Source organism: Talpa occidentalis, unplaced genomic scaffold (assembly GCF_014898055.3).
Source record: "Talpa occidentalis isolate TD23 unplaced genomic scaffold, MPIMG_talOcc4v2.1 talOcc4.6, whole genome shotgun sequence".
NCBI lineage: Eukaryota > Metazoa > Chordata > Mammalia > Eulipotyphla > Talpidae > Talpa > Talpa occidentalis.
This window is the reverse complement of record NW_023604972.1, coordinates 35,422,599-35,440,769: the sequence shown is the minus strand read 5'-3', so window position 1 is coordinate 35,440,769 and position 18,171 is coordinate 35,422,599. Positions and strand designations below refer to the sequence as shown.

At 33.1% G+C, this 18,171-nt stretch overlaps 1 protein-coding gene across 21 annotated transcripts in view; it reads right to left on the bottom strand.

Annotated features, from left to right (window-relative positions):
* The window catches only part of ADGRL3 (adhesion G protein-coupled receptor L3), a 766,591-nt gene that overhangs the window by 86,382 nt on the left and 662,038 nt on the right, over positions 1 to 18,171 (bottom strand). For all 21 annotated transcript variants that reach the window (XM_054688025.1, XM_054688026.1, XM_054688014.1 and 18 more), the window contains 2 exons: positions 9,407 to 9,473; positions 7,599 to 7,690 (listed from right to left, as the gene is read on the bottom strand). In XM_054688025.1, the coding sequence (XP_054544000.1) occupies positions 7,599 to 7,690; positions 9,407 to 9,473 (159 nt within the window). The remainder of the gene's footprint in view (positions 1 to 7,598; positions 7,691 to 9,406; positions 9,474 to 18,171) is intronic.

Here is an 18,171-nt window from a genome sequence, read left to right as displayed (position 1 = left end):
TTTACTCCTTTCTTTTATTGTCTATGTAAAATAAATTAGCAAAATTCTGTAAGTTCTATTATTAAAACCTATCTACAATTTTAGTACTTCTCATTTATCAAACGCATTAGTGAATAATTACAAGATAAAAATCAAATCAAAGTTCACCCAGTTAAATCTAAATAAAAATATGTGAATAATATGAAGTATAAATGTTAATTAATAGCAATAATCCTCTGATTTCTTCCAGTCATTAAAATTATGCTTAACTATTTTTGGGTAAATACTTTTGAATTGTTAGTTCATACTAATTATGTTGTTATGTATACAGTTACTTCAGAAATGTTCGTTTATTAAAAAAAAATTCTGATTGCCAAACTTTTCCAAAGAATGTAGGATGCAAAGGAAATCTGAGTCCCAATCTTGCACAAAGAACAAAGGAGCTACAAATTGTTATGTTTTTATTATATTACAAGCAAGATATACTTTTCCTTCAGGTAGTTTTTCAGGCTTTCTCATCCTTAGATTGCAATTGACTCCCCTAAAGTTGATATAAACCTAAAAATTTTGAGGAAGAGTGAGAAACATTTGATATTAAAGAAAAATACATGATTCCCAGTGCCTGTGACAGTCATCCTTCAAACTGATTTTCTCAAATGTCAACACCCAGTGTGTGAAGTACATCAAATACAGTGATGCACAAAACACCTAGTTCCCAGTAAATTCATATTAGGATATGAATTCATCTTAAAAGTCTAAAGAGGACACCAACTCTTTCAGATTTCAGAAAACTTAAAACTATAGTCTAAAATGCATCATACAATGAATGAGATTGTTGACAACAATTGCAGAAATCACAGCTTTGTGAAAATCAGTGGCTGAAATTAGTTTTCCCAAGAAATGACTACTAAATGCTTCTATATCTGAAATTAAGTTTAAGTAGCAAAGAATTAACTTAAGGAAAGTCTTAACTGTTTGAAGCAAATGTGGTGGGATCATAACTATACACAAGCTCCCAAACAGTTTTGTTTGAATTATATTATTCTTCAAATACACCTGGATCACTATGGCAATATTATGGCATATCTCCAGTGATATTTAACCACAGGCCAAAGAAATGAAGAATGGGGAAAATGAGATAACATCCAGATGATACCACCATCAGAAATTTCTTTAAAATTACTTTATTGCAATTAATAAGTCATTTTTAATACTTTTTTTTAATACTTTTTTTTTATAGAGGCATGTTTTATTTGTTTATTTGTTTGTTTGTTTTGTTTATACAAGCACTGGGTACAGTCAGAAGCGTGGGAGGGTGAGAGAACTCACCAGAGCCAGAGCGGGGAGCAGAGCAGGCAGAAGGACCGAAGTACACTGCTGAGGGGAGCAGCGGGCGGCAGGAGAGGTCTGCGCGCCATGTGCGACCCTCCTCTGGTGGCCGGGGAGCAGCCGGGGATCGAACTGGCACTGCAGAGGCTGCGGGCAGCTTCGCAAGCCAGCGCTCAACCGCTGCGCCACCGGGAAGGCCCGATAAGTCATTTTTTATTCTGAATTATTTAGTTTTTTTTTTTTTTAATACTAACATGCTTTTGGCATGTATAGGCTTTGGGAGTATATTTGATAAAAACAATATTTAGTATAGTTTGCTGATCTAATTAATTATTTTTTGAGATTGGTGACCATTTTAAATTATGTTATCTCTAATATTAAAAAAATTAAAATCTGTGAAATTTTCATTTGCATTTAGTCATTTTGGTTGTGGAAAGGAAACCTATGAATGAAATCAATTGACAGGAGATATAAACTATTTCTTATGTCTATATGAATGGATTTTATTGAAATTCCTTTACAGAAATCCAGTATTTCAATATTTTTATATCACTAGCTAATATTTTCAGGAGAGAGAAAGTACTAAAAATATTTTTTTTCTCCAAACTCACCCAGAAAACACTGAAGTGGAAGAATATCTTTATTAAATATAACTCAGAAATAGATTTACTGTTCTCATAAAAGTTCAAACTCTTTTTAAGATATTGCTCTGACGACAGTATAAAGATGATAGCATTTTGAAAAGCAGACTCTCTCTCTCTCTCTCTCTCTCTCTATATATATATATATATAATATATAATATATAATAATATAAAGGAGAAAAATTAAAGCATTAAAAATACTTTTGTGATATTTTTGTTCTTTTTAAGATTGTATCAATTTACTTTTCTGCCTTCAAGTTTTTTAGAACCCCAACCTTAACTTCATAAAGTACTAAAGTAATATTAATCAACCAGAATGTAATTTTGAATTAACTATTTCTCCAATATCTAGAAATAGTCATCAAAGTAAAAGTTACCTTCTTAAGAAATGGAGTAAGTTTTATGGATACTGGCAAGGTAAAACATTTTTCTATTCACCCCTGAAGCTATTCAGAAGCCTTCTTTGATTTCTTTATATATTTCTTTATATACAGCAGGTGTCCAAGCTCACTGAGGACACTTTTTATTTTCAGAGTTAACTACAGAGCTTGCTATTTAATAATCAAGTGAGTATTCCACTCCTGGAGTCAATTCTTTCATAATAGGATAAGTTTGGCTTCAATGGGATTGCATCATAATCATACAATTTCTTAGTGACACTACAACAAAAAATACAAAGTCAAATTCTAATGGGATTTGTGTAATATGTTGAGCAAATTATACCATGAAAACAGCAGATAATCAAAGGCAGAAGGATATTTTCCAAAGAGAGGGGTGAAAAATAATCAAATTATCCTGAACAGGTACTACATTTTGAGTTGTATGTTTTATACATATTATTTAATTATCTCATAACTATGCAAAGTAGACACAGTTTTTCCAAAATTAGAGGTGATACTGAGACTGAGGGCCATGATGTAACTTGCCAAGGACAATTAGATGGTTGAAAAGAAATTCAAACCCAGGTAGGTCAGACACAAAAGTTATCAATTCCCTCTACCACTGCTGTCCTTTAACAATTAAAGCTCAGGGAAAAATAGAGAAAAGTGGAAGATGCTCTTTTTATCTGTAACAAAGTGTTTGCAGACCAACTGCTCATGTAAAACCTAAGATAAAGGAAGTGACGAGAAACTGTAAAACGTGACAGGCCAAAATCAGAAACCTGAATGCAGAAGTCTGTCCTTGGGAAAGGGGAGAGGGAAGATTAGAAAAAAGACAGAAAGATCCCCACTTCCCTCCACATAAACATCGATATCCTATCCCACTTTGTTCTTCAAAGAACTTGTAATATTATTATGCATTTCCCAACAATAGAGGTGGTTGATAACTATGGAAATGATCAATTTTGATTTTGAATGTAAACGTGAAGAGTGCACTAAATGCTCCTCAAGATAAAAGCTTTGCATGTCAGTACTTCAGCAATATTATAAATTAATATGTGCTGGTAACAATTCAGCCATGATATTGTTCATATTTACATACATATTTTAAAAATAGGTTAAATGTTTGCTATTATTAATGTAAGCTCCAATATTAACTTGTCAGAGGCTCAATCAGAAAATTCAACAATTAGACTTACTTTCTACCTCCTAATTTACTGGGTTGTCAGAAAATTCATGACTCATGTTTGCTTTAAGAACATAGAAAAACATGTCATGACTTCTCTGACGATTCATTATTTTGACAAAAAAGAGACCAAGAACAAGTAAGCAAACAAGAAGCAGAAAAATACTGTTTAAATTACTTTTTAGTTAAATTTGAGAATTGGCATAACTCATTTCCTCTATAAGCATGTTACCTGTAGCAATTTACTCTATTACAATTTTTCCAGACTATATCATTAATGCAGTAATAAGCCAGCAAAATGAATGTTCTATGCTAACATCAAAATGTGTTTATTATGATGACCATGAAGTAAATTTGGAATTAAAACATAATTAAATCATTTTAGAAATAATAATTAAGCTAATCAGGATAACCGGAGTCAGCTAAGCATAGTTTTATGGTAGACAAATAGCAGAGATAAGAGCTGAGGCAAAACAGAGCGTATCTACTATGGTCAGAGGCTGAAAAAAGATGCAACTAGGTCAGGAAAGCTTCATGTGCCTGAACAGGAAGTCTGGACTTTGGTATAGGAGTAACAGGAAGCCATTGGAGAGTTTTACCTGAGAGTAGCAAGATTGAATTAGAACTTTTCAAAGGATCACTGAAGCATGGGGAAAGGAATCAGTAGACCACTGCATTAGTGTTGCAGAAGATGATGGTAGCTTTAAAGGAAAAGGTATGAATATGGGAGAAGAAAACACAATTTATATAAAGGAGCTATGTATGTGTGAAAGAAATACATATTTGATATATGAGCAAATGAATAGTTTAGAAAACACCGACTTCCCATAGCCCTTATATGGTGAGGTTTTTTTCTCACTAAACTAAGCAAGATGACATATTTTGTTCTCCACTTTATGAAGGAAAAAGAAAACTATCTTTTTTGACCCATTCCATGTACTTTGACATAAATTATGCTTATGCCTTTATAAGAAATCCTTGCATGTCACCTAGGGCCTCCAGTGGTGGCTTAGTGGTTGAGTGCTGGGCTTTGAGGCCGCCAGCAAGGGTCACCCCCCCAAAAAAAAAATCCTCGCATGTCACCTATTCATTTAAAAACACACATTATACAGGTTTTTTTTTTTAATTTTTGCTTAAAACCAAAAATATAACCCTGAGTTTTGTTTAACGCTGTTCAAAATAATTACTTCCTTAAATCCTTAAATGATGTCCTATTGATTTCTTTACAAGTACTTCTTAAATAGTAAATATATTTAATTAAAAAAAAATCCTTCAGGCACCTCCCTGGTGGCACAGGGTCAAAGAAACAGTGCTATTATCACCAGACACTACAACATGAGTTAGATCCCAGGCCAGGGAGCTACCCACATGGCACAGCAGACCACTCCTGACTCACCCGCTGCTCCCCTCAGCAGTGTATTTGAGTTCATCTGCCTGTTCAGTCTCTGGATAATCCACTCACCCCCCATGACCTACACCCCAGTTCTTGTATGCATAAATAAATAAATCTTTAAAAAATACATTAAAAATATACTTCAAATTGAAGAAAGTTGTAAGAAATAGTATCTTGAGATTTCTTTCTTATTCACTCTTTTAAAGATGTCTGCATATTCTGCAGATTTCCCACTTCACAGATGAGAAAGTAGTAAGAAATCTCTCAATTTTCTGTCTTACGTTGGTCCTAACAACATCTATAGTGCATATATTCTTATTTATTTCACCCGTTCTCAGTGGAAAGCATCCTCTTTCTTGACTTCTTGGTGGAAGTAACTCTCATGAAGTCTACTAGAGTAAATTGTTTTACATTGCTCTGGATCATATTCCCTATTTTTCCTCCGGTTACAATCTTTCTATTTCCTCTCATTCTAAGCTCTCTATACCAGGTTCTTTCCATTAGTCTATCCATATTCATGTTTCTTCTATCTTAAAACCATCATCCATACCTGTTCTGACAACTACGCACTCTATCCATTATCTCTCTGTGCCTTTTTTTTTTTTTAATTTTTTTTACATCATTGTCCATTTTTAAACAGTATTTGCTTTCCCTCACCCCCTCAGTGAAATAAGCCTTTTTGACTTTTTAAAAATGCATGTCAACAGCTATTTATATTCCTCTGTTCATTTGATGATAGATAGAGAATGTATCATTATTACACCCATTTAAAAGAGGACAGGAGGGCTCAGCAAGGTTAAATAAATTTTCCAAAGACTATAAACTATAAAACAGTGTAGAGAGAAATCAAATCAATATATTTTTATTTAAGGCTTTCCTTTGCTGTCTAATATAAAGCTTGACATTATCAATGCCATTTAATGTAATTATCATACGTTTGTTTTTCTAAACAGTAACACTAAAAAAATGTCAACCCACATATCTAAATAAATACACAGGAATAATGAGAGAACACATTGATCTTATGTGACGCTACTAAATACAAGATCTGTCTTCCTTTCAATCTGGTAAAAGTTACTACATAAGAATAAAATTATTATTTAATTTTTGTTGAAAATACAGCATAAATGATAAGCAAAATGTTATTTGCATTTTGTTTCATCTACAGAATAGAAATAAGGATGTAATATACTAAAGTGAATAAAAGTGTGATATAAAATATATATTTTATGTGCCTATATAATTTATACAAATCCAATTTTACCAGGAACAGTCCAAGCAACTAATACTACACTTTACAAAGGCAGTCTAAGTGTACATAATTCAACAGTGTAATGACTGTTATCTCAACCAGGTAATATCAAAAGCTATAAAAGACACTGCTTGTATAGATAATTCCTAGTTTGCAATATTGTTATATAATTTCTAATTCTTTAGCTATTCTTTTCAGTTAATGTAGATAGATAATACCTTCAACAAAATTAACCAAAAAATGTCAATCTGCTTTTGTCATTGAAGCCTTTAATGTGCTAATTTATCCTGTAAATATTCCTGTGCTAATTTATCCTGTAAATATGCCTACTATGGGCAAGGAGCTATATTAGACTCTAAATGTAGAGTGATGGAAAATGGGTGACAGAGGCTATCAGAGCAGTTAAACAAGAATGTCAATTGTACATGAAAGTCACAGGTGACCTCATGAAACTTTTGAAAATACATTTGTTTAAATAACATTTAGCCAGTTAACACACAGCATAGTCTAGTTATATGCAAATGCAACTTAATATACAATGTATATAACTAAAATATATCTTTACTATTTTTCTTAAATGTTACAGCCTCTAAAAGTTACAAGATAAATTTCTTTTCAGAATATGTAAATTAGCTTGTGTGTGTGGGTGCGCGTGTGTGTGAATGTATATATCTATAACTCTCTCTATATACTATAGTATATATACTAGTGTACACTAACACTACTAGTGTAGAATGGAATGTGGGTATTTTCCTATCTCTGCATGGCTAGGGTTTCCTGAACAACAACAAAAAAAAGTGGAATTTTGGTTAAAAGATAACTCTAGAAGTTAAAAGATGACTGACTAGATAGTGAGAGATGTCTGGATTGATTTACCTCCAAAGGGGTAAATATTAACATTTCAAAGGGGTTAAGCCTGGAGTCAGATTTAAACATCATAGGATTTTGTATTAGGAAGCTGAAGCTTCTCTTCCTCTCTCCGGAGACGAGGAGGGCAGCTTTATTATAGCTTCTGTAAAAACCTCCAGATTAAAATAATTTTAGGCTTCCTCTCTTGGAGTGTAAAATCCCCCTTTGAATAATTATAGGTACCTCATTTGGTTTTGTCCCCATTGCTCTGGAGAGGTGGAATATCAGCAATAGGTGTGGTGCTTACTCTAAGTAATACTAGTGTGCCTGTACACCAGAAAATTTGTATTTGCTTTCTGGGCCCAGTATGTAAATGCATATACTTAAAAAATATGATGTTGTAAATCAGAGTTTAGGGGAAAAGTTTTCTTTGAAGAAACTAATTTTCAGGCAGATTAAATCACCTCACTGGTCAATAAAATATTCTTACTCAGCAAAAACAGCACACTGATATTTACCATATTAAAAATTAGGATATCCTGGAGTACCAAAGTAAAGCAGTCAAAAGAAAAGAAAAAAGGTACTTACTTGATGTTGTCAAGACAGCCAGATTCAGGTTTCAAAATGGCGGTATGATGAAACATTTTATATAAAGCAATCCCAAGGAAGATAACATTAAGCTGTAATGTAAAAGGTGCGGTTATATAGCATAACTGGGTTTGAAAACAAGTAAGTCCATTCTCTATAATAGACCAGTTGTTGTAGAAAATCAGCTCTAAATGCATTTTAAAGGAATTAAATCATAAGTGATTTCTTGATATTTTAGTAAAGACAAGAAGCCAGTTTGGGGACTTGGGATACCAATGTGTTACAAAGCACTATTATGCCAAATACAATCACAAACAAAATCAGAAGTCATTGGAATAATGCTGTGGAAATTTCAAACTACTCAAACCAAGCAAATATTTAAAATAAAACAATAATTACTCCAGGTAGGTTACAATCTTTACTTGTAATACATGGCCCCAATTCATCATTTGAAGATACATTTTCATATGTTATATTGCAAGAACACAAATACTAAAATAAACATATTTTTGAATAGGTAGGAGCAAAAGGATTATAAATGTTGGTTGAATTCTAATGTTTAAACAAAGATGAAAGTTGAAGGAACTACAAATGATATCATTATATTAATGGATCCAGAGAGTGTATGATTTAAAATAAAACAACAGTAAATTTCATATATATCACACATATATAAACTGTATAGAGAACTACATACTTAATTGTCCTCTATCACCTGACTTGTTTATATATTTCAGAATTTGGGATTGGTGAGACTATGAAATTCAGCCCCACTGAAGTTCTCACTCTAATACAGGGATATCCTTTATCAAATTCAAAATGTCTACAAAGCTGAAAGTTAAAAGAAATTCTTTTGGTTGCCAAAGAGGATAATCACAACTGAACCTATTTGACCTAAAAACTTGATTCAAATAGAGATAAGATTATTCATGTCTTTATCCTATTTGCTACGGGCTTTTCCTATTTTTGATGAATTAATAATGACTGGTTTCAGAGTCCTGCCTAGTCCCCATTGTGAATATTGACTGATATGCTTGATTTAGGGTAACTGCTTATTTCCCACTAAGGATATTATTAACATGCAATACATGTGAAAATTGCCTTTCTAAAATTTCTGAATTATAAAGTATACTTGACCTACACAGCAAATGAATTATAGACCTATATTTTATTCAAAATCAAGGTGCCATTTTACTTAAAATAACAGAAATTCTGTGTTTTAAAATGATAAATATGTAAATGATTTCAACAACTATATCTAAATGAGGACAACTAGTTCATATTTGAAATCAAGATATTATGCAACAAAAAATGAATCAAGAAGTACAATTCCAGAATCCTTATTTGTGCCATTCTCAAGTGAATTTTTTTTTAAATTTTATAGTTTTCAAGATTGATATAAAAAGTAACTGAAGGGTAGTAAGGTATTTTGCCGATTTTCCAATTATTGATTCCATTAATAATTTAAATTATCTGAATGGAAAAGGAAATGTACTACTGTCAAACTTAAAAGCCTTCACTGTTCAAAACCAAAAAACTAAATGGATTATGTTGGATCAGGCTGCTGAGGAGACATACACTGCATAAACTCTGGCAAAGACATGTTTTCTCCTCCCAACAGTTTTGATCAAGTATTTTACAATATAAAAGTAGACTATAATGACTGGCTAATTGCCTGAGTTATGTAGGGTCAAACAAGTATATACTTTCCCAAAATTAATCTATGTAAATTAAAGAGAGTCAGGATAGGGATGGTGAAAGCTTTATTTCTTGACCTGGGAAACACATAGTTAATTAGGAGTTCTTACCATAATTATCAAGGTCGCTGGTCCTATAAAACTCCAAATGAAGTAGGTGTCAAGTCGAAGCCAACATCTGCAATGAAACACAAGGGAGAGAAGGCATTCAAGGACTGGGTATGGGACATACATCAAGAGTGAGCGAGTGACAGAGAAGAATGTGAACTGCAAAGCATTCCACTGGGAGACAGGAAATATTACATTGCTTGTTCATTTAAATGCTGAATTATGTGCCCAATTTCTGACAGCACTATTGATGGAGTAAGATAATTACCCCTGGAGGAAGCAGGGAAAAAATGGCACTAGGCCTATTTGCTAAGGCCTTTTGTGTCTGTCATAGATACCTTAAAAAAAAAAAGGAAAAGAAAGAAAGAAAAAGCCATACACATAGCCATTAAATCCAGTAGCTTTAAGCTATCCTTTTCTCTCCAATTATGGTGCTACATAACCTGTCTATCAGCTGTCAGGCAAAGTGACATTTTCCTGTCAAGAAGATCTGAGGAAATTCAGTACAAAGAAGAAATAAATTTGGTATCAGAAGATTGAAGTTTAATTAGGTTGGGCAGCCAACCTTAGAGAGTTCTTGAGTTTTAAAAAGTGCATTGTTACTGCTAGTGATTCTGGGGTTGCAAATGATCCTTAGCATCCCATGAAGTTGATTCATGACCCAAAAGTAAATTATTAATCACTTAATTTCAGCTACATTTAATACTCCCCCAATTCTGAAAGCCTCTGGGAAATTACATTTTCATTCTTCAGGATGACAGGAAGACAAAATGGAAGTGACTAGTTATGCGAAAGATTAATGTAAATTTTGAGCAAATTACATTTGATGTTAAAAATCATATCTTGAATTATTTGTCATTTTGTTATATTTGAAGCATAATTAGAAAAGAAAATATCTGCAATGGAAAAAAAAATCAAAAATGGTTTTGCTAACTGCCCTAAACCTGAAAATCCCAAGTATGTAATTATTTCTGTGAAAATGAAAATGCTACTAAAACCTAAGCAATAAGGAAATGCCAGGAGTTATTAAAAAGTGAATATATAAATATCCGTTGATATAGAAATGGATAAAATGTTTTCTATACATATGATAAAATGTGATAAAACAATTTAAAGGGAGGAAGTAGGTCTATATATATATATCAATAGAATAGATCACAAAACAGTCAGTGAAAGAGCAAGGTGAAGACTAAATTTTAACTGATATGCATAAAATGCAGAGTACTATTTTGCATGTAGCAGATATATATTTATATTTAATATATTATATAATATGTAATATAGTTAAACGTGTGTGATTGATGAATATCAATCACTATGCATACAGCAATCACACATTAAAATAATACTATATATTTATGATCATTCATATATATGTAATTTTTTTAATTGAAAGGAAAAAGGTCCCTAAACCCATGTCAATGATTGCCTCTAATATGAAAGTAAACGAGAAATGGACCAAAGTAGGTTTAGTCACTCATGTGACTAAGTAATACTGAATGCAGTGTGCCAAATACTAACAGTTTCAACATCTGAGTGATAGAGACAGTGATCTTTATGGTTATTTTTTCACTTTTCTGTAACTTTAGTCTTTTAAAAGTTAAAAGCCTGATTTTTTTAAAAGGATAACCTAAATCCCTAAAAAAAAAAATCAGTAAACAAAATCTGGCCTCTTAAGTAAAACATATATAAGTTAATTTCAAAATAGCATAATATGGCCTTGCTGGTGGTGCAAGGGGTTAAGTACCACACTATGAAGCAATCCACAGCCTCTGCAGCACGAGTTTGATCCCCAGCTGGCCAGAGAGAGACCCACATGTCAAAGCAGACCTCTCCTGGCCCGCCCACTGCTCCCCTCAGCAGTGTATTTCAGTCAGTCTGCCTGTTCTGTTCCCCCACTCTGTCTCTGGTGAATCCTCTCACCCCCCGCATCTCTGGCCTGTACCCCAGCTCTTGTATGCATAAATAAATAAATCTTTAAAGACATTTTAAAAAAGCATAATATGTGCAATCCAATAATAAAATGAATATAAATTTGTATTTTACATAGATATTTTTCCTTTTTTCAAATAAACATAATTCTCTATTTAGGACAAAAAGTAATATTAGGGAAGTAATCGGTATTTAAACTATTAGCTATTAGTTGGAATAATTAGTTATTTTTTTGCTGTGCTGCTGTTCAAAATATTAGGTTATAGAAAGAAAAGGATACTGCTAATAAGCAGAAATAGACTAGAGAACTCATGGTTAAAATATGAACATTGTCTTCATTCTAAACACAGACTAGTTTGTCACCCTAATAAAGGTGCGTGTTGCGGGAGAGGAGAAGACCAGAGCAGGAGAAATTTTTATAAATCTTTCTGTGTTCTCAACAAAGAACATATTTTCCATCAAGATACAAAAATAAATAAAGGACAAAGTATTGGTGTTTCCTTAGATTAGGCAACATATGTACACAAATACAAATAGGCACAAGGAGTCAAGAAATGTTGCTGAGATTACCCCAACATGATATAATAATAAAAATACATTTAAGTCTAACTGTTAACAGTGCAACTCCTGTCCATTTGTAGGTCAAACAAGCTTTTCAGAGCTAATCTAACTACTAAAACACATTTTTAAGTGAATCTTTTTTTATAAGAAAGTGCTTGAAGTACTGAAAACTGTTAGTCTACAACTTAGGGATTTATACAAATAATTTTAATTACATTATTATTGAGTGTCTTGAGCTAAATAGGGCATTTAAAAATTTCAAGTAATCTTACTTAATGTGTTGCTAAAATAAGTCATTACATTTAAGCTTTACAAAGATCCATTCCTTTGAAAATAGTCTCAGCAATGCTTTCTTTAAAAATAAACACAGTGGACTCTAAACACTGAAGTGCAATTACTTTTGAAGTTATTATCTTTTATTCTTTAAGAAAGTTATTCAGTAACATTTGGTACAATGGATTTTAGTTTCCTTCAGAGCTGAACAGTGAAAGAGGGCATATGAAACAGTTCAAATGATTAAGTAAGTCATTCTTCCATGAGGAAGGACTGCCTGTACTTGACTATCTTCTGGAAAATAGTGAGGTAAGAATTCCTTTTCTAATTCAATTGCCATATGGCCACACCTGCTGTTGTTTTTGGCTGTCACAATGGCTTTCTCAAAGCTTTTGGTGTTTCCCCTTTTACCCATTAGCTACCTTAAAAATTTGCTTATTTCCCTGAGTTCCCTGTATAAAAGTTGAAAGAATTAATCGGATTTCAAGGTGAAGGTGACTATGACGTGGAATGTGCATACATGGTTGGGCACACAGTCACCTTGTAGTATTCTGTAAGTACAGACCATTCAAAGTCACTTGGGTATAAAACAAAGACACTGGTTATGGGGAAACCAGGCCAGATGAGTGAGGCAACTACTGGAAGAACAGTTTATCACACTTAACATAATCAATTCCAGTTTGGAAAGGGTCAGAAAGAATGAGGAATATGACTTACCAGATAATTTCATTTATCCACTTAGCAATATTCAATTTGTAAAATCACTAATTTTAATAGGCCATTCATATTTCATTTTTTTTTATATTTCTTTTTTTTTTCTTTTTTTTTAGAGGCATGTTATTTATTTATTTATTTATTTGTTTGTTTGTTTGTTTTGTTTATACATGCACTGGGTACAGTCAGAAGCGCGGGAGGGTGAGAGAATTCACCAGAGCCAGAGCAGGGAGCAGAGCAGGCAGAAGGACCGAAGTACACTGCTGAGGGGAGCAGCGGGCGGCAGGAGAGGTCTGCGCGCCATGTGGGACCCTCCTCAGGTGGCCGGGGAGCAGCCGGGGATCGAACTGGCGCCGCAGAGGCCGCGGGCAGCTTCGCAACCCAGCGCTCAACCGCTGCGCCACCGGGGAGGCCCTCATATTTCATTTTTAAGATATATCAATTTATCTTTTAAATGAAAGTCAGCTATATACATATTATCTATAAATAATGTTTACAGTAGTACTTTTACAAAAGAGATGCCATGCAGTTGAAAAAGCAATTGCATTCCAATCACACTATGTGTTTATTTGAAGCAATAGTGAAAATCTTACAAGACAAGATACAACCTGTGATTCAAAGGAGGACTTGTCATGTACAATAAACCTAGAATTTTTCCCATTGAACTAATAAAAAGAAGTCATTAAAATTTTCCTTTTGTAGCATTTTTTTTCAAATTACAAAAGCAACATATATTATTATATATGATGAAATCTTAATTCATTAATACAAGTTTTTGGTTTCATACTAAAGAAAATGTGCTGATCTACAAATATATATTATCTGCTTCCACAGTGGGCGAGGCAGGAGAGGCCTTCTGTGCCATATGTTGGTTAGCTCCCCTGCCAGTGATCGAACTCAGGCCCCAATGGTGATAGCACTGAGACTTATTAACTCCTAGGCCACCAGGGAGGTCCCCTACTATAATATTTATAAGGTATATTCATTTTGTATTCATTTATACTTCATTTTCATTTTGAAATAACATTCCAACATATAGATAATCACATTACTTTTTGTTCTTTCATCAGTTGATGCATATTGGGTGTTTCTATTTTTTGACAAATATAAAATAATGCTATTATGAACACTGTATACAAATTTGTGATATTAAGTTTTTTTTTGTAAATATCTAGGAATAGAACTGCTGGGTCAAATGATAACTATATTTGACATTTTGAAGATCAGTTAGCTACAACGTAGCTATACCATTTTACATAGCATTAGCAATAATAAAGGATTCTGATTTTCCCACATCATCATCAACATGTCTTATTTTTAATGTAACCTGCTGGGTGAAATTATGATATAAAGTGACTTCTAGAAGTACAAGTTATATATTTTTTGACTTCATTAAGAACTCAAGGCCAACATTAGATTTAAGGCAATATTACATTGCATTTTGCCAATGACAGACAGCAGTCCTGATATTCTTTGGTACAGTCCTGGTATGGCTAATTGGGTAATTCCTTAACCAAAAAAGTTATGCTCAATAAAAATTCTTATATATGATGCTAATTTTATGTCCAATCATAAGGCTTCTTGGTGATAAAATGCTGACACAATAAGCCCTCAAACTCTAAACCAGTCAAACAAAATATGCACTTAGACTTTTAATAAAGTAACATACAAATATACATAGGAGTCTTTATACACTTATAGAATGATTATGTTTACATGTCAATGAAAAATAATTCATTATCTGTACTATTGCTCATGGGCCAAGTTAGAGTAAAACACACCTGGAGATAATATATTCAAAAAAGATAGACACTTCATGTCAATGAAATATTACAAGAAAAAGTGTTTCAAAGCATATAACAGTGTGCTTAGAGAAAAATTCCAAGTGAATATATAATTTTCATGGGTGGATTGCTTAGAAACTGTGAAATTAAAATAAATCTGTGCATATATAAAACAGATACTATCAATTAAACATTTATTGGTTAGACCCTTTCTTAAATAATAATATAGCCTAGTTTTTAAAAAAGATCAATAATCACTTTTCTATCCAAACGATTATGGCTAATTAGGTTAATAAAGTAAAAATAAAGAAATTGGGGTACTTTTAAGTAGCAGAGGAGCTGCTCTTAAGCTATTGAGATGGGGAAGTAAATCTGAAACTCCATAGATGATTTATATTAATTTCCTGATCATAAAATATGATTTTAATTATTTTTTTAAAATTTGGCTTTATTTCTACAACTCAAAGGCATTCTGATCTAGTCTAAATGTTCATGACTGGGCCTCCCTGGTGGTACAAGTGGTGAAGTTATACACAGCCTCTGCAGCACAAGTTCTATTCCTTCCAGGCCAGGGGCAACCCATATGGAGACCTCTCCTGATTCGCCCGCTGCTCCCCTCAACAGCGTTTTTCAGTCTGCCTGTTCTGTTCCCTACTCTGTCTCTGGTGAATCCTCTAAATCCCCCACACCTCTGTCCTGTACCCCAGCTCTTGTATGCATAAACAAATCTTTAAAAAAATAAATGTTCATGACTTAATCAACAGCTTTCAGAAACCCCTTCTTAATTTCAGTACCTATATATTAATTCTTAGGCTATTCCTGGGCTTTCTCAATAGCCTCCCTACTCCTGGAACCTATTTCTAACACTTTTTCAATTCACCCATGAAATCAATGATTTTTTTTTCAGTTGTATACTTAGGTTGTAGGGAAAGTGTTCTAAACTATAAATGTTTGTTTTTCTTTAATAAAAATAAAATTTATAGCTTGATTTTTTTTAAAAGATATTTATTTATTTATTTATGCATGCGAGAACTGGGGTCCAGGCCAGAGATGCAGGGGGTGAGAGTATTCACCAGAGACAGAGTGGGGAACAGAACTCACTCATGCTGCAGAGGCTGCAGTGCTTAACCCCTTGCACCCACAGTGTGGTGCTTAACCCCTTGCACCACCAGGGCTGCCCTATAGCTTGATTTTTGAGCACTATTAAGATCGTGAATGTTTAAATGAAATGAAAATTTTTAGACCATAAACACAAATTTATTTAGCATAGAATCACTGTAAAGTCAATGCTAACCTTTATCTACTGACTATATCATATTTTATGACTCAAGCGAACGTTCATAATAACAAAATAAAACCAAGGCAAAATGCAAAAACACAGGTAAATGGAATAAATGTCCATTTTTAACAGTGCAATTTAGGCTTATGGTCCACTAGCTGAGTTATTTTACTGAAATAAATAAATAAATAAAAGACAGCTATGGTATTTTTTTTGGTAAAGATTTATTTATTTATGCATATAGGAACTGGGATGTAAACCAGAGGTGCTGGGGCTAGGGATAGGAACTGGGATGTAAACCAGAGGTGCTGGGGCTGGAGAACTGGGATGTAAACCAGGTGCCGGGGCTGGGGATGGTGGTTAGAGGATTCACCAGAGAGAGAGAGAGTGGGGTGCAGAACAGACAAATCTACTGAAATACACTGCTGAAGGGAGCAGGGGGAGAGATAGGAGAGGTCTGCTGCACCATGTGGGTTGCTCCCTGCCTGGCCAGGGATCCAGTCAAACTCAATTGCAGTAGCTGGCGATAGGTTGATATGCTGAGACTTTAACCTCTGTGCCACTAGGGAGGCCCCTACTTTGGTGTTTTAAATGGACTTTTAAAATGTCTCACTACTGTGAGTAAAGGTTAAGTACATTCTCTAGAATGCTAATACAGATAAAAATAATTCATTAAGTGGCATCAGAAAATAGTAAGATTCTCTTACAAACATTGAAAAGTCATGGCAAACTAAGCAAGTTCTCAAAATCAAATTACACATGTTTTGTGTATTTGTTTTGTACATAATAATACTCAGTTCAATAGCCCCAATAACATTTCCTAGATAAACACATAATAATGTCAACTAGATGGAATGATTGTTGCCTGCATCTGTATCAAAATAACATTTATTTAACCTAAAAAAATTATCTCATACCATTGATAGGATTCTCTACTTTTTGGGAAATGTAAGCTATTATTAGATATCAGAAAAAAAGCTTCACTGTCAGTATAATAAAATACAATTAAGTCCGCTAAAACTGGAGAAAAGGAGGAGTTGTCTATTATTTAGATTACTGCTATATATTTGCAATGGTTTTATTCTAGATATAATCTAAGTGGGTGAGACTGAGGAGTAAATATTCTATAATAACAAAGTTCCAAATATAAGTAAAACAGACTTCTAGGACATAAGAATGTACTATATTGAGCTTGATAAAATTTAAAGAAAATGGCTGACAATATGTCCTGTATATTGGTTAATTTCATGTTATTTAATACTGTAGAATGTATATATCTATGTTTAAAAATTAATCAGTGTAGCACCTATTATTTAGCACTGGCCAAAAACAAAATCCAAAACTTGCAATGAGAGAGTAACATGAAAAGAAAGTCATGTGATAAACAGGGGGTGGAAAACGTCATTTGAAATAAAAGCAATAAACAACTGTAACAGAAACTGGAAAAATAAACATTTACTAAGAAGAAACAAAATGTACAATTCTATATTGTCCAGAATTCTATATTGCAGAAATCTGTCAAGTGTTGTAGAAATTCATTGCTTATATATATATTTTTGAGAATATATCTTGATTAAATTCCTGACATAGAAATGACTGAATGTTTCTTTTTCAACACCTTCTTCCTCAATGGGCAAAACAGCACTGCTTATAGACAGTGGACTGGAGGAACTCCCAAAGGGTAGAAGTTAAACATTTTTTCCAGTATTTTCAAATCTATGTGGAAAAGTCATTCAAAATGCCCAAATGAGACACTAAATTCTCTATTCCTTCCTGTGATAGAATTCTAATAAAAAAAATTCTTATCCTTTTCTTTACCTCTTTTACCTACCCTCCCTTTTCTATCTGTTTTTGCTTCTCTTTGTGTTAGGAAAAGTCATAATTGAAAAACTGAACTATTATGAAAGTTTGTTTTAAATCAGAGCCTGGGAAATAAATTAGCCCCTATTCCCACACAGTAATAATGTCAGAAAATGAGAGCTTCCAGTTATGGTGCAGGAAATTAAAGCAATGATGGCCAAAGCTTTAACAAAGTCACAGGAGACTGCATATTATTGATTTTAAGAAAAGATAGATTCCTACTATCCAGAAAATGACATCTGTCTCAAAACAAATGACTAAAACATAAAGCAAACAATTTGAGTCAGTTCAGTAATAGAAAAATTTGTTTATACCTAAAGAGGAAAAAAAATCAACATAAAACAAAAGCAAATGCAAATCAGGGA